At 43.7% G+C, this 27427-nt stretch overlaps 1 protein-coding gene across 1 annotated transcript in view; it reads left to right on the top strand.

Moving 5' to 3' along the window:
- LOC124545877 (collagenase-like) overlaps positions 1-27427 on the top strand; it is a 179044-nt gene that overhangs the window by 127047 nt on the left and 24570 nt on the right. The window contains exon 7 of the mRNA XM_047124837.1: positions 12266-12361. Within this exon, the coding sequence (XP_046980793.1) occupies positions 12266-12361 (96 nt within the window). The remainder of the gene's footprint in view (positions 1-12265; positions 12362-27427) is intronic.

Below are 27427 nucleotides of genomic sequence, written 5' to 3'. Positions count from 1 at the left end.
ACTCGATGATAAATTCAGTTGTGAAGGGTATGCCACAGAATTGCTTAAGTGCCTAAACAAATCTGTATTTGCAGTGAGAATAATGTCAGATGTAGGAGATATAAATATAAAAGAACTTGCATACTTTGCTTACTTTCCTTCTGTTATGTCATGTAGGATCATATTCTGGGGTAACTCATCAAACTGAGTAAATGTTTTTAGGGTGCAAAAGCGTGTGATAAGAATCATTTGTGGTGTATCTTCAAGAACATCATGTAGAAACCCGTTCAAGGAACTTGGTATTCTGACCACTGCTTCTCAGTATATTTATTCCTTAATGAAATTTGTTGCAAATAATATATCTTTATTCCCAACCAACAGCTCAATACATAGTATCAATACTCAGAATAAGAACAATCTACTTAAAGATCTAAAATCACTTACCTTGGTCCAAGAAGGTGTTCAGTATTCAGGAACACACATTTTCAATAAATTGCTAGCAATGATTAAAAATTTGGTTTCAGATAAAGTACTGTTTAAACAGAGTTTTGATAGGCAACTTCTTCTACTCTATAGATGAGTGTCTCAACAGAGCGTGTTAAGCCAGCTTAAGTAAAAATGTTTGTTAAATTTCAGTTTTGACAGCACTTCGTCACAACAGTCTACATGCTCTGTGTATGATAAAGTTATTAAAAGTGTGTAACTATGTTTCATTCTGACAGCGTGTTAGTTCTGTAAATACTAGCTGTTCCAGTTTTTCGACAGTCTCACGACAAATGATCAGGATAGTGAGTATTATATTCAAATGTTTTATGTTTTACTTTGTGACATGTTCCACACCCATGAGAATCATCTCATTTTTTGGGTCTATGGAACGAAAACTGAATCTAATCTAAGAAACATAATCAGCACCTCACGAAGGCCATGACTTCCACGCCAGCTGAAGGCACCGCTTGCAATTGATTTCTGTCCCCTCACTGGCAACACTTCTCCTCAAATACTCCAATGGCCACTACAGCAGCGAACAGTGAGCAAAAGAGTTCTACGTTAAGACAATTTATCTTTAAGTAACAATCTTCATTTCCGGGCGGGAAGGAGGGCCTGGTCCCCGACACGAATCGGTCCGGCGGATTTGTGTCGAGGTCCGGTGAACCGGCCAGTCTGTGGATGGTTTTCAGGCGGTTTTCCATCTGCCTCGGCGAATGCTGGCTGGTTCCCCTTATTCCGCCTCAGCTACACTATGTCGGCGATTGCTGCGCAAACAAGTTCTCCACGTGCGCGTACACCACCATTACTCTACCACGCAAACATAGGGGTTACACTCGTCTGGTGTGAGACGTTCCCTGGGGGGTCCACCGGGGGCCGAACCGCGCAATAACCCTGGGTTCGGTGTCGGGCGGCTGAGGGGTGAAGTGAACTGCGGTAGTCGTCGTGGGGTTGTGGACCAATGCGGCTGCGGCGGGGACGGAGCCTCTCCGTCGTTTCTAGGTCCCCTGTTAACCTACAATACGACACAATACAACAGTCGTCATTATGCACAAACGCCTGATGATAAGCAAAACATGCTTGAAATGGGTCGCAATACATTAAATTAAACACACATAAATAATTGTAACAGCTAATTTCTACCTTAGCCTGTACTATAGAAATGAGGGAATTTTCACGTTGTCGACAATATCTCACTAAGTGTGTACTGTTGCAACAGTAGCCACACATTCAAAATCTCACTACAAACGTGTGTTTAAAGCTAGACGTTTTTCCTCTTCCTCTATTTTAATCGATGAAACACTTGAGTACGTAATCATCAGATGGCTGATGGAGTTTGCTACGTTTCGCCAGTTACTTCTACGAGGGCAGTTCAATAAGTAATGCAACACATTTTTTTTCTCGGCCAATTTTGGTTGAAAAAACCGGAAATTTCTTGTGGAATATTTTCAAACATTCCCGCTTCGTCTCGTATAGTTTCATTGCCTTCCGACAGGTGGCAGCGCTGTACGGAGCTGTTAAAATGGCGTCTGTAACGGATGTGCGTTGCAAACAACGGTCAGTGATCGAGTTTCTTTTGGCGGAAAACCAGGGCATCTCAGATATTCATAGGCGCTTGCAGAATGTCTACGGTGATCTGGCAGTGGACAAAAGCACGGTGAGTCGTTGGGCAAAGCGTGTGTCATCATCGCCGCAAGGTCAAGCAAGGCTGTCTGATCTCCCGCGTGCGGGCCGGCCGTGCACAGCTGTGACTCCTGCAATGGCGGAGCGTGCGAATACACTCGTTCGAGATGATCAACGGATCACCATCAAACAACTCAGTGCTCAACTTGACATCTCTGTTGGTAGTGCTGTCACAATTGTTCACCAGTTGGGATATTCAAAGGTTTGTTCCCGCTGGGTCCCTCGTTGTCTAACCGAACACCATAAAGAGCAAAGGAGAACCATCTGTGCGGAATTGCTTGCTCGTCATGTGGCTGAGTGTGACAATTTCTTGTCAAAGATTGTTACAGGCGATGAAACATGGGTTCATCACTTCGAACCTGAAACAAAACGGCAATCAATGGAGTGGCGCCACACCCACTCCCCTACCAAGAAAAAGTTTAAAGCCATACCCTCAGCCGGTAAAGTCATGGTTACAGTCTTCTGGGACGCTGAAGGGGTTATTCTGTTCGATGTCCTTCCCCATCGTCAAACGATCAACTCTGAAGTGTATTGTGCTACTCTTCAGAAATTGAAGAAACGACTTCAGCGTGTTCGTAGGCACAAAAATCTGAACGAACTTCTCCTTCTTCATGACAACGCAAGACTTCACACAAGTCTTCGCACCTGAGAGGAGCTGACAAAACTTCAGTGGACTGTTCTTCCTCATGCATCCTACAGCCCCGATCTCGCACCGTCGGATTTCCATATGTTTGGCCCAATGAAGGACGCAATCCGTGGGAGGCACTACGCGGATGATGAAGAAGTTATTGATGCAGTACGACGTTGGCTCCGACATCGACCAGTGGAATGGTACCGTGCAGGCATACAGGCCCTCATTTCAAGGTGGCGTTAGGCCGTAGCATTGAATGGAGATTACGTTGAAAAATAGTGTTGTGTAGCTAAAAGATTGGGGAATAACCTGGTGTATTTCAATGCTGAATAAAACAACCCCTGTTTCAGAAAAAAATGTGTTGCATTACTTATTGAACTGCCCTCGTATAATATCGTTTATCAGTCCTAGGTGCATTTAGGTCGCTATTTTCACTGCATTTTGATTGGTGAAACTGGTATAACGGAGACTTTGAATGTTCATCACAATAAAATATTAGTATTTACCTTATGTATTTATCTTCAGAGTAACAGCAGAATAACCACTCAAAGAATCTGACAACAAGAAGCTGGTAAAATAGAAAAGAATCTGCATCAAGTGTCATATTTTAAGAAATATCCATGGTTGTTGTGGCTGGGTGTGGGAGGGGGGGAGAGTGGTTGACAGTTATGTTGTGGTAGAATGTAACAATTGTTTATCGCTCCCATAACGAGGTGACAGTCTACTGCAAAAGAAGGAAAAAGAAAAAAAAAAAAAAAAGATGATACCAGAGAGACGCAAGTGTGTGGAATTTCATTGCGATTAACTGACATATTATGTTACGTTTGGGGTGCCAAAGTGCGAATGCTATTCACCCACTGCTGAGCAACTCTTTCATGAGCAGAAAATGAGTCTGAGCTACAATCCAAAGTAGTGGTAGTATTGCGTCGTGAATCACCAGCGTATAGACAGTCTCTGCAAGAAGTACTAGAACTGTCTGTCTATCTGCGCCGTCGTATTACATCCTGTTAATTCTCATATGAGTAATTTGGCAAGATAGAGGCGTCGTCGTAATTGATATCATCAGGGACTCTTTAATAACACCTTGCACCGACAGTGAAGCACTGCGTAGAAGATCAGCACAACGCTCTGCATGGTGAACGTACTGTTATCTCGGTATCTCCCTGTCTTAAGCACTGTGCAAGTTGAAAAGCTCTTCAAAATGGATGTTCTTCGCTTTGACTGACGAAACATCAGCAGTGGTTGCAATGTAATCATTATGAGTAGATGTCTTTCTTTCAGTATTTATGCGCTTCATGACAGCTTTGCTTAAGGGATGACGTATTTCAGACATTACCGTCTGCATTTCTCGTTCCTTAATCCTTGTGCTGCTGACAATCGCTTCTCCTTTCACCTTTGCAGGAGCTAGAGTCGAACTAACACTACGCATGTTCGCTGGTGACAGTTTTTACAAACTTTTCTGAGCCCGCTCTTCAGCTAATTTTTGGTTTGGAATGTAACGTTATTCGTAGCTCATGGTGCCTCTCCTGGAATGTTCACGTTTTACAATTGGAGCTAAGCTGTCTTTTCATTTGTATTCTTCTGTTTCGGGGATGGTGCCAATGACAGAATTCATAAGAAAAAAATTTTCAGTGTCTGCAACGAAACATTTTCAAAGAAGGTAACAATCAAAGGACGTTTTACTTTCTCATAACGTACGCAGTAGAACCAATCCAGACGCTCCAGGCATGTGGATCACATTTGGTGAATTAACCTTTCAGTTTTGAATGTGTTTACGACACAGAAACAGGATTCATTGTGACACTTACTGGTTTATGACGTTTAATCTGCACTCGGAGCATCTGAGTATTATTAGTAACTACGCTTTAGTTCAGAAACGCGAATAAAATCTATTAACATATTCTTTTGGTATTGAGGCCCTCATTTCCCGTATCTTTCATACACTAGAACGCTTACTTCCGCGCCAGGCTTCACATTGTCTGGTGAAACGAATTCTTCCTGTTCGTAGCATAACTGATAACTTGGCAACAACGTAGAATATGTTTGGCAACGGTGTGACCGCCGAGTTACTTCCTTTATGATAATAAATATGCTGACAAATTCACTTGATATTTCATTGTCAGTTTGATCGAATCATCTGAGTTATTTCCTTTAATGGTGTGCCATCAGCGTATCAGTTCTTTGTGCTATGAAGTCCATGGAGGTCATTCCACGCGGAAACTGAATCTAATCCTTTCTTTTACGGTGCAGTTTATCTGTTCTAGCTACCACTGGGACAGTAAGGAATGGACAATCACCGCAGCTCCTCATTGGCGCTAAGGTAACGTGTTTGCTCCCGAAGTGAGGGCTGCTTTGGCTCACGCTTCCAGTCTCGTTGAAAGACAGGTTTTTCAGCACTTTAGTGACAGAACTAGTCAGTCAGATCCAAAATCAGTAAATAAATTATAATTATGAAATGCCAAGTTTGCATAATGTTTCAATTTAACATAGGACAGAAAATAAACACAAGACGGCTCGAAGTCCAGAATGAGTTATACCTTATTCATATGTGCTGTTATTGGGACGCCTCTGTTATAGTACTTTCTGCTTTATCAAAATAGTATTTCATCGTAATGTTACTATAGTATGCTGAATTACAGTTCTTAGTTGTTGGCAACAAACACCACCTGCGACAGAACCGATCCTGGGGAGGGTTTCGTAGTGCACAACCCTTCTTATTTAGCCACCGGCTGCAAAATATTATGGTCCCACTGCCCTTTGTTCGAGGAGATGTCTTTTCTTACGGCTCAGCCATCAATTTTTTGTTAAGATAAAGACGTCATAGCTAGACACAAATAACAATACTATGTGCGAATTCTCAATGCGTGAAAAGATGTTCAAGCTAAAATGCAGTAATAGTCATCCCTTTGTTTTTTGTTGCTTTCAGTTAGAGCCTGTTATACTTTTACACCCGACTACTGAACTTTGTCTATTGAATGCTAATGGCGTACTACGGTTAAATCGTGGCTGTTCATGACATTTCTCAGCTATCGAGTCTTTCTGGATGTAGAAAATGAGTCATGATAGAACGAACAACTTGTCGTGAAACAGTAAAATCCTTTCCGTTTTGCCCAAAATCACTCGCTCTACACGCGGTGGAAGAGTTCCGAGCTGCCTTGCTGCCTTCACACCTCAGAGTAAACAACATGTTGCAAATACACTACTGGCCATTAAAATTGCTACACCACGAAGATGACGTACTACAGACGCGAAATTTAACCGACAGGAAGAAGATGCTGTGATATGCAAATGATTCGATTTTCAGAGCATTCACACAAGGTTGGCGCCGGAGGCGACACCTACAATGTGCTGACATGAGCAAAGTTTCCAGCAGATTTCTGATACACAAACAGCAGTTGACAGGCGTTGACTGGTGAAACGTTGTTGTGATGCCTCGTGTAAGGATGAGATATGCGTACCATCACGTTTCCGACTTTGATAAAGGTCGGACTGTACCCTATCACAATTGCGGTTTATCGTATCGCGACATTGCTGCTCGCGTTAGTCGAGATCTAAAGACTGTTAGCAGAATATGGAATCGGTGGATTCAGGAGGGTAATACGGAACACCGTGCTGGATACCATTGCTCTAACGGATCGTGCAGCCACGTCTCGATCCCGGAGTCAACAGATGGGGACGTTTGCAAGACAACAACCATGTGCACGAACAGTTCGACGACGTTTGCAGCAGCATGAAACTATCAGCTCGGAGACCATGACTGCGGTTACCCTTGACGCTGCATAACTGACAGGAGCGCCTGCAATGGTGTACTCAACGACGAACCTGGGTGCATGAATGGCAAATCGTAATTTTTTAGGGTCAATCCAGGTTCTGTTTACAGCATCATGATGGTCGCATCCGTGTTTGGCGACATCGCGGCGAACACACGTTGGATGCGTGTATTCGTCATCGCCATACTGGCGTATGACTCGGCGTGATGGTATGTGGTGCCATTGGTTACACGTCTCGGTCAACTCTTGTTCGCATTGACGGCACTTTGAACAATGGCCGTTACATTTCATTAGTGTTACGACCCGTGGTTCTACCCTTATTTCGATCCCTGCGAAACAGAACACTTCAGCAGGATAATGCACGACCGCATGTTGCAGGTGCTGTACGGGCCTTTCTGGATACAGAAAATGTTCGACTGCTGCCCTGGCCAGCACATTCTCCAGATCTCTCACGAATTGAAAACGTCTGTTCAATGGTGGCCGAGCAACCGGTTCGTCACAACACGCCAGTCACTACTCTTGATGAACTTCGGTATCGTGTTGAAGCTGCATGGGCAGCTGTACTTGTACACGCCATCCAAGCTCTGTTTGACTCAATGCCCAGGTGTATCAAGGCCGTTATTACGGCTTGAGGTGGTTGTTCTGGGCACTGATTTCTCAGGATCTACGCACCCAAATTGCGTGAAAATATAATCACATGTCGGTTCTAGTATAATATATTTGTCAAATGAATACCCGTTTTTTCATCTGTATTTCTTCATGATTAAGCAGTTTTAATGACCAGTTGTGTATTAGACTTTCTCCAACTTGCGACACTATTTTACAACCTTTGAACAACGTTCATAAATTTCGAGCACGCAGTATTCAATATGTAACTGCAAGATAAAAGAACTTCAAATTAGAAAATGACAGTTGATTAATACAATCATAGAGCCGCAATCACCTGGTCGTCCGACACGTGACGATATTGGCGAGTGGTGTGTGGCCAGTAGCCGCCTGCTGGGGGCCGCTGTAGGGTAAGGAAACACTGGAGTATAAACTTGGTCGTGACACAACGGTGACCTGTGTGGTGGAATATTTGTGAAGATTTCTGGTATTACAGGTGGGTTAGAAAGTGAATGGAACTATTTTTGAGCTCCATCAGCTTGACTACCTTCGGGGACACCCGAAATCCGACTAAGAAAAAGGGATAGAGTGGATTCGGTCTCACGACTTCGTGGCTACCTTGTGCGATGTTTACCAGTCGGCCAGGAGCAGTTATAGCCTTGCAGTCTCTCTAGGAAGCGACCTCCAGACACTTCCGCACTTTTCAGTGTTGCCAGTTCGCGCATGTCAACGTCCTTAGAATTCTAAGGGGTGACTGACTTCATTGGCTATCTTAAGTGAACGACTCGGTCTTAGCCTCTGCGGCGGCCGGCAGATGATCAATTTTTCTGTCTAAGACTGTATCTCATTCTCCTCCCTCCATCATCATAGTTATCTGACGTTCGGTTCGAACGAGTCTGTCACCACAGGAAGTTCTAACTCAAAAGGCGTTGTTGAAGATCGCAAATCCATGAATTCAGAGGCAAAACACAACTTCATCCACGCCAGGAAGACTCCCAGTGATCACATCGATCGTCTACCTAACGGTGTAGCACACCCCACTGGAAAAGTCGCGATAAACCCAAGAAGAAAATTTAAAAAAAACCAAAGGAAGCCAGAGAACAGTGTGAGGAAGTCGTCTTCCCATGACCCTCTCCAGACAGTCATCCAAATGAATGCAGTGATTTAACAACAATGCTGTTTCTTGAGCATTTTTGTCTTGAGGTCTCTCATACTTTCAACTTTCTTTTCACATAATAAACGTCTTATTTCACTTGAACAGTCCGCCTCCGAAGCGCAGCGGTAGCGTTACTGCCTACCATGCATGGGGCCCCGGGTTCGATTCCTGGCAGGGGACTGAGTGTTGTGTGCCCTTCATCACCATTTTCACCATCACTGACACGTAAGTCGCCGAAGTGGCATCAACTAAAAAGACTTGCAATACGGCGGCCGAACCATGAAGGGGATATCCCAGCCAATAAATGCCATACGATCATTTCATTTCATTTTTCACTTGAACAGTGTTCGTTTGTTAGAAAAGCCTTTGCTTTTCCATAATTCATTCGAAAAAGCCAAAGAAAACTGACTTTATATAATTAAATTTTACTTGAGACATTTGAGTCTCATTTTTATCTATAATATCGATAGAAGCCGAAGAAATTTGTTAAAATACGTCCAACAGCCGTGACTTGAACCTGGGGCTCCTTGTTTACTAGGCAGGCGTGGTAGGCATGACACAGCTGCAGCAGTACAGCTAACATACCTGCACAGAATACTCTACTCGAATGCCATCCCTCACACCACTTCATGTCTATAGCTTATTTTAATCTACTTAGATAGTCCCTATTGTCGAGGCTCTCCGGTATTGCAATAGCGCCCCAGCATTGGATGTAGTGTGGAAATCCTGCCAGTACCTCAGGTGTAGGTGATCTACAGATGACACTCAAATATCACAAGGAAAATTTAATTATATCAAGTCAGTTGTCAAGAAATATGACGACAAGTCGTATGCAGTGCAATTGCATTGTAATTCTAGTATACTATATTTGTCCAATAATTACCCGTTAATCATCTGCATTTCTTCTTGGTGTAGCAATTATAATGGCCAGTAGTGTACTTAAACCTAACCAACCTAAGGACATCACATACATCCATTCCCGAGGCAGGATTCGAATCTGCGACCGTAGCGGTCGCGCGGTTTCAGACTGAAGCGCCTAGAACCGCTCGGACACACCGGCCGGCCAGCGTGGCGTAGTCGTGTGGGAAGTGTGCATCTAGGTGGGAAAGGTATGGCATGAAAGCAAGAACATTACTCGCATGCAGAAACTTTTCCGTTCCTAAGTTAGAATGTAGACTTCGCCGCAGTCCCCAGCGTTCAACAGCACTACTGGTTTCGGCTCTTGAGGAAGAATGGGCCGCGATTCCTCCACAGACATCCAGACACCTCATTAAATGTGTCTCCAGCAGAGTTTAAGTTGTCATAAAGGTGAAGCGTCGATCATCCCATTTTAATGTCCACTAATGTTTGGAAAAATTGAATCACCGAGACCGAGAGATGTGATCACAATGAAATTTATTCCAACGATTAGGGACATGACACTTCACAGATGATTACCATTTCAGACCTGTACATGCTCTGTGACTGTGGAAATTCACTGAGGAGTAGCGCCACCGCATGCTGCAATGAGAGCCGCTAGTCCTCGTGGCATGGAATCAAAGAGGTGATGGGAATACTTCGCTATGTGGGTTGCAGGCGTGTCCACAAAGCATCAGCCGTTGCTGCAGGGGGACTTGAACGAAAGTGTTGCCGATAGACATTATCTCAGACATGTTCGATGGGCGACATGTCAGGCGAATAGGCAGGCCAGGGAATCAGTAGTGCCAGTCACATTTCTAGCGACATGTGGCCAGGTGTTGTCCAACTGAAATATGTCATGTCTAATTGCCAGCAGGAAGAGCTGTAAAACCTCCCGTGCTGTAGTGTTCCAGTGCAGTCCAACCTCAGTCCAAAGTCACATCTGATTGTTCCATAAATCTGAATATTGCATGATTGGATCATCTGAACAACTGAGACCAATAATGAGGTCCCTTTCAAACTCTGTCAAATGTTCATAGATCTGTCTCTCAGTGGTACGTGGCATCTCTGTCTCCTCCACAGCGATCACTCGATATCTGACCATGTTCACGCCCCTTATACACCCAACAAGGCCTGGTAACAGCAGTGAATAGGAACAACACTAATACACTCTAATTGGAGTTCTACCTGTAATAGAGAATCGGAGCTCTAATCATGTACTCGCCGATGGTGTGTGTATATACACATACATCAAAAAAAGTTTTGCATCACCTCGGTTCCGAGAGTTCCGGAACCTGTACAGAAAAATGGAATAGGAGATCAACATAAACATCATTTCCGCCCTTTTTATTGCTCATGAAAACCACACATTGCATGTCGTACCACAATACGGCGAGGCTTTTAGTGGTGTTAGTCCAGATTGCTGCACCTCTAATACTCAGCAGCACGCTCTCTTGCACTGATGCATGCCTGTACTCGTCGTGGTTGGTGGGTCACGTCGTCCACAAACAGCCCAGGCATGTTCGATAGGTTTCATGTCTGGAGAACATTCTAGCCACTCTAGACGAGCGCTGTCTTTATCCTTAGGGATGTCATTCACAAGATGTGCACGATGGGGGCGCGAACTGTCGTCCATGAAGGCGAATGCCTCGCCAATATGCTGTCGATATGGTTGCACTAACGGTCGGAGGATGACATTCACGTTTCGTACAGCCGTTACAGCGCCTTCCATGATCACCAGCGGCGTACGTCGGTGACACCCCAAAACAGCGGGGAATCTCCACCTTGCTGCACTCGCTTTACAGTGTGTATAAGGAGTTCTGCCTGACCGGGTTGCCTCCAAAGGCGTCTCCGACGATTGTCTGGTTGAAGGCATATGCGACACTCATCGGTGAAGACAACGTGATGCCAGTCCTGAACGGTCCGTTTTGCATGTCGTTGGGCCCATCTGTACCTCGCTGCATGGTGTCGTGGTTGCAAAGATAGACCTCACCATGGACGTCGGGAGTGAATTTGTTCATCATACAGCATATTGCGCACAGTTTGAATCGTAAGATGACGTCCTGTGGCTGCACGAAAAGCATTAATCAACATGGTGGCGTTGCTGTCAGGGTTCCTCCGAGCCATAATCCGTAGTTAGTAGTCATCCACTGCAGTAGTAGCCCTTGGGCGGATTGAGCGAGGAATGTCATCGACAGTTCGTGCATCTAGGTATCTCCTTCATGTCCGAAGAACATCGCTTTGGTTCACCCCGAGACGCCTGGACACTTCCCTTGTTGAGAGCCCTCCCTGGCACAAAGTAACAAAGCGGACGCGATCCAGCCGCTATATTGACCGTGTAGGCATTGTTGAACTACAAACAACACGATCGGTGTACCTCTTTCCTGGTGGAATGACTGGAACTGATCGGCTGTCCGACCCCATCCGTCTAATAGTCGCTGCTCATGCATGGTTGTTTTCATATTTGGGCGGGTTTAGTGACATCTCTTAACAGTCAACGGAACTGTGTCTGTGATATAATATCCACTGTCAATGTCTATCTTCTGGAGTTCTGGGAATCGGGGTGATGCAAAAATTTTGTGATGTGTGTATATGAAGTTACATTCACATATGACTATGTCTTGCAGGTGCTTAACTTTCTTGTCAGGATATGTATTACTACGAAAATAACTTGTATGTGAAGGAGGCACATTCTTTTATAACATATGCAATATATCGCCTCTCCAAAATCATAAATCAACTAATGTTTGGTAAATCGTAAGCTTATCTCAACTTTGGTCGCTAATATAATAAATGAACATAGACCCCTTGTCACGAAATCCTACACTGAATAGATCGACACTCACAGTAAAAACTATTCAAGTAGAAAATAAGTACTTGATTCTCGACGCTTGACGCCTGACATTCGATTCGTCACATGTGGTTAAGACAACGTTCAGTTTTCGGCTAATTACGTAATATTCACGAGCTCTCCTCCATTTACAATGGGAAAATCTAAAGAAGGATTTGCTATTTATGTTATCTCTCCCTCATTTTATTATTTGTCTTGTGTTGCAGCCTACGTCAAGACCGTGAGGCTACCAACTGATATGATGAGAGAAGATCTTGTGGGTAGAATGGGCATCGTCGCCGGATGGGGGAGGACACATGTTCGTAAGTTCACTTCCTACTTGCTAAAATAATAAGCTTATTGGTATAAATCTTAAGCACCAGAAATTCCACATAAAATCACCAATCTTAAGTCTCAGCGTTTGGTGGTCGTCATATAAAAAATGGGATGTTAAAGTTGGTAAATATCTATGGAACAGCGGCAAATTAAGTTAGCCTTTACGACTGTTATTTAACATTTACTCCGTAGCATTATTGTTAAAATTTTCAAACAGACTGCTCAGAGAGAGATTTTGCGTAACTTTGATAAATTGCTTATTTTGTGTTTTTTTTATCGTGAACTACTTTCTCATCACTCTTTTGAACATATGAAATCGCTACGAACTGCAACCTTTGTAACTGAGGTAGTATGTAACCTCTCGCTGTTTCTTGTGTATGCTGTTCCACTGCCTCAACAAATTGTAAGAAACGCCTACTTTTGTAATAATAATCCACCAACCCCCCCCCCCCCCCCCCCTCCTTGAACCATGGACCTTGCCGTTGGTGGGGAGGCTTGCATGCCTCTGAGATACATATAGCCGTATGGTGGGTACAACCACAACGGAGGGGTATCTGTTGAGAGATCAGACAAACGTGTGGTCTCTGAAGAGGTGCAGCAGCCTTTTCAGTAGTTGCAGGGACAACAGTCTGCTGGTACTGTGAACGGCTGAAAGCAAGGGGAAACTACAGCCATAATTTTTCCCGAGGGCATGCAGCTTTACTGTATGGTTAAATGATGATGGCGTCATCTTGGGTAAAGTATTCTGGAGATAAAATAGTCCCCCATTTGGATGAAGATGTGTGTGAAATCCTATGGGATTTGACTGCTAAGGTCATCAGTCCCTAAGCTTACACACTACTTAAGCTAAATTATCCTGAGGACAAACACACACACCCATGCCCGAGGGAGGACTCGAACCTCCGCCGGGACCAGCCGCACAGTCCAGGACCGCAGCGCCTTCGACCGCTCAGCTAATCCCGCACGGCTCCCCATTTGGATCTCTGGGTGGGGACTACTCAGGAGGACTTCGTTATAAGGAGAAAGAAAACTGGCGTTCTATGGATCGGAGCGTGGACTGTCAGATCCCTTAATCGGGCAGGTAGGTTAGAAAATTTAAAAAGGGAAATGGATAGGTTAAAGTTAGATATAGTGGGAATTAGTGAAGTTCGGAGGCAGGAGGAACAAGACCTCTGGTCAGGGGAATACAGGGTTATAAATACAAAATCAAATAGGGATAATGCAGGAGTAGGTTTAATAATGAATAAAAAAATAGGAATGCGGGTAAGCTACTATAAACAGCATAGTGAACGCATTATTGTGGCCGAGATAGAGACGAAGCCCACGCCTAATTCAGTAGTACAAGTTTATATGCCAACTAGCTCTGCAGATGACGAAGAGATTGATGAAATGTATGATGAGATAAAAGAAATTATTCAGGTAGTGAAGGGAGACGGTAATTTAATAGTCATGGGTGACTGGAATTCGAGAGTAGGAAAAGGGAGAGAAGGAAACATAGTAGGTGAATATGGATTGGGGGTAAGAAATGAAAAAGGAAGCTGTCTGGTAGAATTTTGCATAGAGCATAATCATAGTCAACACTTGGTTCAAGAATCATAAAAGAAGGTTTTATACATGGAAGAAGCCTGGAGATACTAAAAGGTATCAGATACATTATATAATGGTAAGACAGAGATTTAGGAACCAGATTTTTAATTGTAAGACATTTCCAGGGGCAGACGTGGACTCTGACCACAATCTTTGGTTATGAACTGTAGATTAAAACTGAAGAAACTGCAAAATGGTGGGTCTTTAAGGAGATGGGACCTGGATAAACTGACTAAACCAGAGGTTGTACAGAGTTTCAGAGAGAGCATAAGGGAGCAATTGACAGGAATGGGGGAAAGAAATACAGTAGAAGAAGAATGGATAGCTCTGAGGGATAAAGTAGTGAAGGCGGCAGAGGATCAAGTAGGTAAAAAGACGAGGGCTAATGCAAATCCTTGGGTAACAGAAGAGATATTGAATTTAATTGATGAAAGGAGAAAATACAAAAATGCAGTAAATGAAGCAGGCAAAAAGGAATAGAAACGTCTCAAAAATGAGATAAACAGGAAGCGCAAAATGGCTAAGCAGGGATGGCTACAGGACAAATATAAGGATGTAGAGGCTTATCTCACTAGGGGTAAGATAGATACCGCCTACAGGAAAATTAAAGAGACCTTTGGAGGAAAGAGAACCACTTGTATGAATATCAAGAGCTCAGATGGAAACCCAGTTCTAAGCAAAGAAGAAGGGAAAGCAGAAAAGTGGAAGAAGTATATAGAGGGTCTATACAAGGGCGATGTACTTGAGGAAATTATTATGGAAATAGAAGAGGATGTAGATGAAGATGAAATGGGACGTAAGAGACTGCATCAAGAGTTTGACAGAGCACGGAAAGACCTAAGTCGAATCAAGGTCCCAGGAGTAGACAACATTCCACTAGAACTACTGATAGAGTTGGGAGAGACAGCCCTGACAAAACTCTACCATCTGGTGAGCAAGATGTATGAGACAGGCGAAATACCCTCAGACTTCAAGAAGAAAATAATAAATCCAATACCAAAGAAAGCAGGTGTTGACGGATGTGAAAATTACCGAGCTGTCAGTTTAATAAGTCATGGCTGCATAATACTGACACGAATTCTTTGCAGACGAATGGAAAAACTGGTAGAAGCTCACCTCGGGGAAGATCAGTTTGGATTCCGTAGAAATGTTGGAACACGTGAGGCAATACTGACCATGCGATTTATCTTAGAAAACAGATTAAGGAAAGGCAAACCTACGTTTTTAGCATTTGCAGACTTAGAGAAAGCTTTTGACAATGTTGACTGGAATACTCTCTTTCATATTCTGAAGGTGGCAGGGGTAAAATACAGGGAGCGAAAGGCTATTTACAATTTGTACAGAAACCAGATTGCAGTTATAAGAGTCGAAGGGCATGAAAGGGAAGCAGTGGTTGGAAAGGGAGTGTGACAGGGTTGTAGCCTATCCCAGATGTTATTCGATCTGTATATTGAGCAAGCAATAAAGGAAACAAAAGAAAAATTTGGAGTAGGAATTAAAATCCATGGAGAAGAAATAAAAACTTTGAAGTTCGCCGATGACATTGTAATTCTGTCAGAGACAGCAAAGGACTTGGAAGAGCAGTTGAACGGAATGGACAGTGTCTTGAGAGGAGGATATAAGATGAACATCAACAAAAGCAAAACGAGGATAATGAGATGTAGTCGAGTTAACTCGGGTGATGCTGAGGGAATTAGATTAGGAAAAGAGACACTTAAAGTAGTAAAGGAGTTTTGCTATTTGGGAAGCAAAATAACTGATGATGGTTGAAGTAGAGAGGATATAAAATGTAGACTGGCAATGGCAAGGAAAGCGTTTCTGAAGAAGAGAAATTTGTTAACATCGGGTATAGATTTAAGTGTAAGGAAGTCGTTTCTGAAAGTATTTGTATGGAGTGTAGCCACGTATGGAAGTGAAACATTGATGATAAATAATTTGGAAAAGAAGAGAATAGAAGCTTTCGAAATGTGGTGCTACAAAAGAATGCTGAAGATTAGACGGGTAGATCACATAACTAATGAGGAGGTATTGAATGAAATTGCGGAGCAGAGAAATTTGTGTCTGAACTTGACTAGAAGAAGGGATCGGTTGGTAGAACATATTCTAATTCATCAAGGGATCATAAATGTAGTATTGGAGGGCAGCGTGGAGGGTAAAAATCGTAGAGAGACACCAAGAGATGAATACACTAAACAGATTGAGAAGGATGTAGGTTGCAGTAGGTCCAGGGAGATGAAGAAGCTTGCACAGGATAGAGTACGATCTAGAGCTGCATCAAACCAGTCTCTGGACTGAAGACTACAACAGCAACAATCCACCAAAGGTCTCTTTACTATAGAAAAGATTCAGACTGAATGGATACAATTAAAACTGTGACCGCAAATAACAACGGCAGTCCTAATATAATTAAATGACTCTATATGGTTCTAGAGACCTTTTCAAGTCTCAAACACCCATTTATGAGTGTCAGGGAGGATCGCCCGTTTCATTCCATGCTGAGGCGCTAGTCCAATACAGCTGAAGAGCCTCTGCAATGCTTTTCGAGTTTAGGTGGAATATCGAGAGGGTTGAGGCGTGAATGGGAATTTTGGTTGAGAAGGGAGGCGTGCTAACAGAGTCTGCGCAGTTCTGTAAAGCCATTGTGCTAAGGTGGCTTAGTGGTTAGTGCATCTTCCCAGCGATCAGGAGATCCAAGATCCAAATGGTAGAAATTTTCGTTAGTTGCATCAAACTGCAAATATAAATCCTAATATTGTTGATGAAACATCGAGAAGGAAAATCAGGGGAAAATGTGCAAACGATAATAAGCGAAATAAGATTAGAGAAAGAAGAAAAAAAAAGAGAAATGCGTTACGTTAACATATGTGGGAAATATTTCTCAAAAAAGTAAATAATACGTGTCGTAGTATTAATGTTAAAATTAGCTTCTCCACAGAGAAGAAGCTAGGTACGATGACAATACACAGAACAGTGAAAGCTCAAAACTACGACCAAAGAAGAATACGTAACATTAAGTGTAGCGACGGTGACATTTTGCACATTGAATAACCAGGACGAAGGACTACTATAAGATACAAGGAACATATAACAAACAACCTCTTCCCATTTACTATGTGTCTTCCAGAAAATCGACACACTGCATTTGACGTACGCACAAATCTTTCCAGTCTTCATCGAGCCGAAAAAGGATACTACATATGCATCCTGAAGAAATAGAAATCTATACACATCTGATAAAAAATCCGAATGACCTCTTAAAGAAGGAACAGAACTTTAAAAAAAATGTTGAGATGTTCGTCAAAATTCTTATAGGTGACGGACAATTGAGAACAAGAGATAATACTAAATTTTATGTACACTATTAACTGATTGTCATAAAAGTTATAAACTTAAGAGCGAACCATATCTCTGCCACGTAAATCGAAGATGGTCTAAAACTGTGTACAGCGGGTGACAGAATCCGCGAAACTCCCCGCCTTACTGTTATGGTCAATTGCACAGCTTTACTCTGCCTCTCAGAGCATAATACGCAAGGAGACGGACTGCTACCAGAATGTTGTATACAGCCATGAAGTCGAGACACTATCTGAGCATTGTCAGAGTACCACGAAGGTATACAAATGTAGAAGTAGAAGTAGATGCATAGCGAAATCTCAGTAATAACTCTTTCAGCGCCACAAGTAAGTCAATGTAATTGGAAAAGAACGAAAAAAAGCAAGCATTACGAGTGTGAAATTCTGCAAGTTTTTCACAATTAGATCTACACTGAAGCGGCAAGGAAACTGTTATAGGCATGCGTATTCAAATACAGAGATATGTAGATAGGCAAAATATGATGCTGCGGACGGCAATGCCTATGTAAGACAACAAGTGTCTGCGCAGTTGTTAGATCGGTTATTGCTGCAATGGCAGGTTATCGAGTTGTATGTGAGTTTGAACGTAGCGCTATAGTCGGCGCCCGAACAATGGGACACAGCATCTACGAGGTAGCGATGAAATGGGGATTTTCCCGTACGAACATTTCACGAGTGTACCGTGAATATCCGGAATCCGGTAAAACATCAAATCTCCGACACCGCTGGGGCCAGAAAATGATTCAGCAAGAACGAGACCAACGACAACTGAAGAGAATCGTTCAAGGTGACAGAAGTGCAACCTTTCAGCAAATTGCTGCAGATTTCAATGCTGGGCCGTTCAACGAACCATCATCGATATGGGCTTTCGGAACTCAAGGCCCACTCATGTACCCTTGATGACTGAACGAGACAAACCTTTATGCCTCGTCTGGCCCAGTCAACAACGACTTTGAACTATTGATGACTGGAAATATGTTACCTGGTAGGACGAGTATCGTTTCAAATTGAATCGAGCGGATAGATGTCTACGGGTATGGAGACAATTTCATGGACCTACATGACAGCAGGGACTGTTAAAGATGGTGGAGGCTCTGTAATGGTGTGGGGCGTGTGAAGTAGGACCGATATGTGACCGACTGCTGATACGTCTAGATACGACTCTGACAGCTGACACGTAAGTAAACATTCTATCACCTGCATCCATTCATGTCCATTGTGCATTCCGATGGACTTGGGCAATTTCAACACGACAATGCGACACCCCACACGTCCAGAGTAGCTACAGAGTGGCTCCAGGAAAACTCTTCTGAGTTTAAACACTTGTGTTGGCCACCGAACTCCCCAGGGATGATGGTTATTGAGCATATCTGGGATGCCTTGCAGCGTGGTGTTCAGAAGAGAACTCTACCCCACCATACTCTTACGAATTTGTGAACAGGCCTGCAGGATTCGTAGGTCAATTCCCTCCGTGACTACTTCAGACAATAGTGGAGTGCATGCCACGCCGTGTTGGGGAACTTCTGCGCGCTTACTGGGATCCTACACGATATTAGGCAGTTGTACCAGTTTCTTTGTCTCTTCAGTGTAGAAAGTGCAGAACTAATGTAGCAACAAAACCTAAGGTGAATGAGTTAAGATTTATTTACTGATTGCCGGTCTGTCAGCTAGTAGTTCTTTCACAGAAAGCGTAAAAATCTTGTCTCCTGTGAGATTAGAACCGAAAATTAACGCAGTCTTTCCCCTGAACTGCAACTGTAGCAGACAGTCCTCGTTTTACGAATTCCGCCTAAGATAGAGAGTTTGTAACATAAATATTCAGAATACTTAATGTGAATGAGAGGAAAATGTACTATGATGATGTTAGACTTGTTAAAGTAAGATTATTGATTCCATGAATCTTGTGTTTTATTTCCTGTGACTTGTGAACTTCTTATTCTTCATTTTTGACTCCATTCCTGAAACTAGAACATCGTTGAATTTTTAGATAAAATTGTCGTTTTCTCTTTGGCGTTGCATCGCTCCGGGACTGAATGACAATAGTAACGGGTGGTGAACACTCACCACTGCATCCTGTAGTTACCAAAGTATTTGAAACGACTCGAAGCGATCTTCATTGACACGTGTTTGGCCTTTGTTATATGTGTAGGAGCGAGTTGAGAACGGAAAAAATTATGACGGCTATGATTTACGTTTGATCTCGAAATGCTGAATTTATTTCATCAATCTCATTTCATTTTAATTCGTTGCCTTACAAGTTGTCTTAGCCCGATGTGGGTTGCAACACGCTTACTCAGATCCTCACGCTCAGATCAAAGGTGACGCGGGGTCTGAGGTCATGCACTCGCAGGAATGGCATTTTTCAGGTCTCTGTGGCTGGAGACAGCACAGAACGACATGGATATTAGCTACGGAAGTAGATGTGGTGATGATAAGAAAATTAGACTCTGCTTTGTCTTACTAGCCTGCTTTTTCTTGGTTCTTCACTTGTTTGCAATGAACATACAGGAGAGCACAAACACTAGTTTATAACTTCAGTAAGTGTAAACCATAGATTTGGCTTACTAGGTATTCTTCTTCTTCTTTCGTTTCACCCTCTTTGGGGTACGCTGGATCAATCATTTCTTTGTGCGTTGTTCTTTTCTTAGGGCCCAGTATTTCTTCATTCTTTCTGATCTTCTTCTCCTCTCTTCTTCCGAAATGAAGGATTTGGACTTTTGTGTGGATTTGTCTTGGAACCTTATGTTTTCATCTTTAGTAATTAATTTAGCAGTTCGATCAATAAGTGAATTTTCTGAAATATTTAATTCCACTAGGTCTTTCTCAGTTTCTTTAAACCAGTTGGGCTTCGTTTTTCGGTTACGGAAGAAGTCAAAGATTTGTTTAGTTAATCTGTTGGAATTCATTCTGAGAAGATGACCATAAAAATTTATTCTCCTTTTTCGCATAGAATCTGAAAGTTTTTCAATTTTCTTGTAGAGAGTTTCATTTTTAATGTATATAATCTTATTGTCTTGAAATTTTGGCCCAATGATTTTTCTTAAAATTTTTCTTTCCTTTATATCAAGTTTCTCCATTTGGCCTTTGAAATTCATGTTAAGTGTTTCTGCTGCATACAGTGCTTCTGGCTTAATCACTGTCTTGTAATGTGATTTTTGGACCCCCATGAAAGGGATTTTTTGTTGTATGTATTTTTTGTTAGTTGGAAGGCCAATTCAAGTTTATTTTTTCTGGATTCCATTGCTTTGCTTTCCCCAGCATTCCAAGTAATCCATTCTCCGAGATATTTGAATTCTTTTACTATTTCAATCTTCTGTTCTTGAACTTTGAGGTATTTACATGAGTGCTTGATGTTTGTCAATATCTTAGTTTTTTCAGAGGAGATGTGAAGACCAATTTTAGCTGCTTGTTTCTTTAGTTCAAGGATTTGCTCCCGTGCTTCTTCCATTGTTTCAGCAAACAGGGCCATATCATCTGCAAAAGCAATGCAATTTACTTTAAGGTTCTTCTTATTGCAACCCAGTCTTATACCACTCTTAATATTTGTGTTCCATTCTCTGACTACTTTCTCAAGAGCACAATTGAACAGCAACGGTGAGAGCCCATCGCCCTGTCGCACTCCCGTTTTTATTTCAAAGGGTTCCGATAGTTCGCCCATAAATTTAACTTTCGAAAATGTATTCGTAAGGGTCGCTTTTATAATATTAGTTGTTTTCTTATCCAAACCCATTTCTTCCAGGACTGATAACAGAGATTCTCTATCTATCGAGTCATATGCTTTTTTGAAATCAATGAAGGAGATTACGTATGTCTTTGCCCTTGATTTTTCTATTCTGTTAGCATTTGATTCGTTCTTTCCCCCAGCGTTCCGTTAGTTTGGGAATGACAAGCACAAGATCGAATCTTCTCCGTCTTCAGTAATCGACAAAGCCTCTTTACGACGTCACGTAGAAAGTTTTTCCCTTCGTGGCTTAATAATACTGATGGTATTCCATAACTGCAAATATTCTCTATATTAAGATTCGTGCTATTGTGTCAGCGTCCTGTTGTGCTAATACGCTCTGCTACATCGAATTTTGTAAGGACACCCTGAAACATTAGGATGTATTATTCCCTTTCTCCGTTACCGGAAGCAGTGTGATTACGTGGATATCACAATGAACTAATACCTGGTTAGGCATTTCGGCCAGCACCAACGGCCACCTTTGAGGTGTCCGCCCCGATAGCTGATTGGTCAACGTGACGGACTGCCGTCGTAAGGGGCCTGAGTTCGATTCCCGACTTGGTTGGGGATTTTCTCCGCTCAGGTACTGGGTGTTGTATTGTCTTCATCATCATTTCATCCCCATCTGGCTCCCAGGTTGCCCAATGTCACGTCGAATGTAATAAGACCTGCACCAAGGCGGCCGGACATGCCCCGTAAGGTGCCTCTCGGCCAATGACGCCAAACACTCATTTCCATTTACCTTTAGGCTGTGGGTCATTAGGACACATCGAAATGACAATAGTAATCCGTTGTAGTTGCCACACACTTCTTTATTCAATCACAAAGCATTATCAAATCACAATCACACTAATAAAGGCGATTGTGTTATAAAGCCAGATCACTTGGATAAATAACGAACAAGTGTCTTTAACTAGAACAAGACCCATAAAAACTTGAAAATTGAATACAACTGATTAAACTAACTCAGATGGAACTAATATCTACATGATTCCCATTAGAACTCTAATTAATTCCAATCAGCTGAAGAATACCTTAAGTGACAGAACACAGATCTTGTAAGATTTGGTTAGCCAACTTTCCTAAACAAAACACAATTACGAAAAGCTTTATTACAATAAAAATCACTTCCACGACTACGGAGGTGCTTTAATTTGACCAAACAAATAAAAGTTTACATAATTCAGTTGATTAATCAACAATTTAATTAAAATCATTACTACTAGAACACGACCGTATGACAATAGCCCCCAAAATGAGGCCACTTCAATACTGCGTGTGAATTAGTGATAGACGCGAGCACACCAAAGGATTTTGATCAATACAAGAGATCCACGAGACAGCAAATGAAATAGAAATGTACTCAACTTTGCACTGCAATTGAACTTCAGATACCATAACACTTCACGGGAAGGATGGAATCACAAGACAGTATCAACATAACCCGAGTTGTAAAGGGGGGCAGGGGGGACAGGGCCTTAAATATCATTCTGCCACCGTGGTACTTTGCTCCCAGTTTGCTCGCGTCGACCACTGCCAATTATTTGCAACACAAAACACGTCAGTGCGGGACAGTATTCTGAGGAATGAGAGACACAATCATGTCTAGAGAACAGGTGATCAATACTTTCAATGAAATCAGCCTCCGCGAGTTACTTGGCCAGTGACGGCCCTTAAAATTTGATTAACCAATTCCCAAAAGGACTACTAAAATAATGTCCTAAAGGAAAAATGACAAGAATTATCTCGGCACACATTTAAACGCCAAACTACAATAATGAACTACAAAGTAGAATGGAAGAAATATCTCAGCATGGCTGGAAATGCCAGACACCGACTTACGCACTACTCGTTGCGCTTCTAGCTACGTATTTAGCCATGCTTCATGTCGGTTTGTTGGACGTAGCCACACTTCTTTAACTGCCATCAAGTATCAAGTCACGACACCGAGTAGCGTGATACATAACTAGAACAATTCCAAATAGTTTTTAGTACACTGGCTTGTTCACTTAAGATGCACGCAACCCCCCGAAGCAACTCGACGACTCCAATTCATTCGGCCTGTGTAGCTTGTAACAGACTCAAAAGTCCACTACTGGGCGTTAAAATTGCTACACCAAGAACAAATGCTGATGATAAACGGGTATTCATTGCACAAATATATTATACTAGAACTGACATGTGATTACATTTTCACGCAATTTGGGTTTAACTATCCTGAGAAATCAGTACCCAGAACAACCATCTCTGGCCGTAATAACGACCATCATACGCCTGGGCATTGAGTCAAACAGAGCTTGGATGGCGTGGACAGGTACAGCTGCCCATGCAGCTTCAACACGATACCACAGTTCATCAAGAGTAGTGACTGGCGTATTGTGAAGAGCTAGTTGCTCGGCCACCATTGACCAGACGTTTTCAATTGGTGAGAGATCTGGAGAACGTGCTGGTCAGGGCAGCAGTCGAACATTTTCTGTACCCAGAAAGGACCGTACAGGAGTTGCAACACGCGGTCGTGCATTATCCTGGTGAAATGTAGGGTTTCGCAGGGATCGAATGAAGGGTAGAGCCACGGGTCGTAACACATCTGAAATGTAATGCCCACTGTTCAAAGTGCCGTCAATGCCAACAAGAGGTGACCGAGACGTGTAACCAATGGCAACCCATACCATCAAACCGGGTGATGACGAATACACGCTTCCAATGTGCGTTCACCACGATGTCGCCAAACACAGATGCGACCATCATGATGCTGTAAACAGAACCTGGATTCATCGGAAAAAATGACGTTTTGCCATTCGTGCACTCAGGTTCGTCGTTGAGTACACCATCGCAGACGCTCCTGTCTGTGATGTGGCGTCAAGGGTAACCGCAGCCATGGTCTCCGAGCTGATAGTCCATGCTGCTGCAAACGTCGTCGAACTGTTCGTGCAGATGGTTGTTGTCTTGCAGATGTCTCCATCTGTTGACTCAGGGATCGAGACGTGGCTGTACGATCCGTTACAGCCATGCGGATAAGATGCCTGTCATCTCGACTGCTAGTGATACGAGGCCGTTGGGATCCATCACGGCGTTCCGTATTACCCTCGTGAACCCACCGAGTCCATATTCTGCTAACAGTCATTGGATCTCGACCAACAGGAGCAGCAATGTCGCGATACGATAAAGCGCAATCGTGATAGGCTACAGTCCGACCTTTATCAAAGTCGGAAACGTGATGGTATGCATTTCTCCTCCTTACACGAGGCATCACAACAACGTTTCACCAGGCAACGCCGGTCAACTGCTGTTTGTGTATGAGATATCGTTTGGAACTTTCTTCATGTCAGCTAGTTGTAGGTGTCGCCACCGGCGCCAACCTTGTGTGAATGCTCTGAAAAGTTAATCATTTGCATATCACAGCATCTTCTTCGTGTCGGTTAAATTTCGCGTCTGTAGCACGTCATCTTCGTGGTGTAGCAGTTTTAATGGCCAGTAGTGTACTTGTCCTTCTAACCTCAAGGAAAACCGAATCACCATGGGCAATGGATCGGCGTTGCACGATTCAACACGCCGTAGTGGCTGGCACTCTCCTTCGTCGTGACAGCTACGCCTCTCCACGTGCTACCTCCGTACATAGTCCCACGTCACTGCATCTCACACTGCGGATAGCCCCACAAGAGTCTCAGCAGAACGCACGCGCTGCAGTTAAATGCCCGCCGCCAAGGTTTTGAAGAAGAGCAATCAACATCGAAGTCGACTCAAAGATGAAAATGAGAATCGATGGCAACTGGCGCCAGAAACGCACCAGCTCAACCCTAGTCTGCGAACCTTGTCCTGTCATTTCTCGCAACTTCGACAATCTGAGACAAGTCCACCGATCAATTCGGCCAAAATCAGACACCCGTGAGATAAACGCACTTCTAGCAGAACGGCGCCCTGGCAGAGAAGGCTGACGAGGAGCGCCGGCTGGAGTGGCCGAACGGTTCTAGGCGCTATAGTCTGGAACCGCGCCACCGCTACGGTCGCAGGTTCGAATCCTGCCTCGGACATGGATGTGTGTGATGTCCTTAGGTTAGTTAGGTTTAAGTAGTTCTAAGTTCTAGGGGACTGATGACCTCAGATGTTAAGTCCCATAGTGCTCAGAGCCATTTGAACAATTTTTTTTGACGAGGAGCAGGGGCGCGGCATCTGGCCGTGTCGGCTGAGTGGTCAGCTGGCATCAGGAAGCTAATAACTGAGACGAAGCTGCTGGCGGAGCCGCTACCGTGACCCTAAATATGCTGCGCTAGCGGCGGATGCATACAGGATTCCTATTGGTGGTGCAATGTGTTTGCGGAAATACGGACTTCGCCAATGAAGCAGTTGGTGAGCGCACGTCCTCCAAGCCGAGGGGTCCATCTGCCGGCGGCCGTTAAACTTTGCCGAACGCTCGCTTGCAGCCGCTGGCATGCTGCAGGGGTCCGGTGGTAGGCTACCCGCCATGCTAATCCGGGGGTCTTGCGTCGGCGCATACTCGCGACACGCCACAAACAACTACACTCATATTCAGAAAAAAAAACAGGACACCTTGAACGACTATAGACAGGACATTCATATTCTCAGAACATGCGCACTCATGCTCATAAATCGTGGAGGAGTACCTTCAAACAGAAGATATCAGAGGAATGGAGTGGCCTGCCTGTTCTCCAGAACTAAACCCCATCGAGCACGTTTGGGATGCTCTCTGTCGACGTGTCGCTGCACGTCTTCAAACCCCTAGGACACTTCAGGAATTCTGACAGGCACTGGTGCAAGAACGGGAGGCTATACCCCAGCAGGTGCTCGACCACCTGATCCAGAGTATGCCAACCCGTTGTGCGGCCTGTGTACGTGTGCATGGTTATCATATCCTATTCTGATGTCGGGGTACATGCGCAGGAAACAGTGGCGTTTTGTAGCAAATGTGTTTCGGGGCGGTTTTCTCAACTTATCACCAATATCTTGGACTTACAGATCTGTGTCGTGTGTGTTCTCTATGTGCCTGTGCTATTAGCGTCAGTTTTGTGTAGTGGCACGTTGTGTGGCACCACATTCTGCAATTATCCTTAATTTATGAGCATGAGTATACATTAGAATGTTCTGCAGAAATTGTTAGCATTCTGTCAACTCAGTTCAGCATGTGTCCTGTACGCTAGTAGGCACAGGGTCCGCCATTGTCCCTGGTAACCTGTTCCCTGAGTGATGACACTGACGCGTATTGGGCGCGAATGGCGTCCTATGGTAAAGTCATCCACGCTGCATTCGCCTGGTTCCACAGTTCATCTATGATGCTTGGCACTGGGTCACAGCCCTGAACACGTCGTTTCACCATATCCCACACATTTTAGAATGGCGACATGTATGGTGATCTGGCGGGCCAGGGCAAAAGGCTGATATCCTGTGACACCATGAAGGGACGTGTTCGTGATGCAGCACGTGGTCGTGCATTGTCTTGTTGAAAAAAAAGGCGTCTGGGGTGTTGTACAGAAAGGGTATGGGTATTAATCGCAGGCTGTAGTTCACTTAGGTCACACTGGTCTGAGTGCCCTGGACATGCACCAACTATGATTTGCCATTTTATCCAATGGCATTCCACATCATAAGGCCTCGAGCTGGCGCTGTATGTCTTATGCGAATGCAATCAATTGTGCTCCCCAAAATGTGGTCATCATTTTCAAAGAAACAGAACTTGGATTCGTCAAAAAACGCTATCTGATGCCAATCCTGACCACAGTGACGTTGTTATAGACACCATTGCCGTCTATTATTTCTGCACATTCGTCAGAAGTGGACTTCGCACATGTAACCCATGTCGTAATAAATGGCGACGGACTGTCACCCCTGCTAGTGAATCATGTGTTACACCGTCTTATTGTTGCCTGGAGCCGAGGAGAACGCAAATATGTCCTAAGCGCTATTCGGATGAGGTGTCGGTCTTCTCGGGGGGGGGGGGGGGGGGGGCGACCATTCTACACACATCCACTGCACTGCCGAAACACTTCGTCCCACATGAGCAGCATTTTCCCGGGTGGGTGCATCATATTCTCTCATGTCAATAATTCGCACTCTCCCAAACTCGTCCGCAGTTTGTGGTCTAATGGTTCGCGTTGCTGCCCTTGGATCCCGGGGTGGCAGGTTCGATTCGATTCTTGGCCGCGTCGGGGATTTTTTCCTCCCGGAACTGGGTGTTTGTGTTGTTCTCATCATTTAGGAAAAATGAGGAGACAGGACAGTGAAAAGATTTGGAATTTGTGCAGGTGGTGATAACCACGCTGTTGAGCGCCGCACAAACCAAAATCATCGTCATCATCATCTTTCAAACTCATTAATTTCATAGTAGAGTTCGCGCATACGTCTCCGAGTCATCGTGAACGTCTGCTTAAGTCACA

This window comes from Schistocerca americana, chromosome 8, assembly GCF_021461395.2.
Source record: "Schistocerca americana isolate TAMUIC-IGC-003095 chromosome 8, iqSchAmer2.1, whole genome shotgun sequence".
Lineage (NCBI taxonomy): Eukaryota > Metazoa > Arthropoda > Insecta > Orthoptera > Acrididae > Schistocerca > Schistocerca americana.
This window is presented reverse-complemented; position numbering and strand designations above follow the sequence as displayed.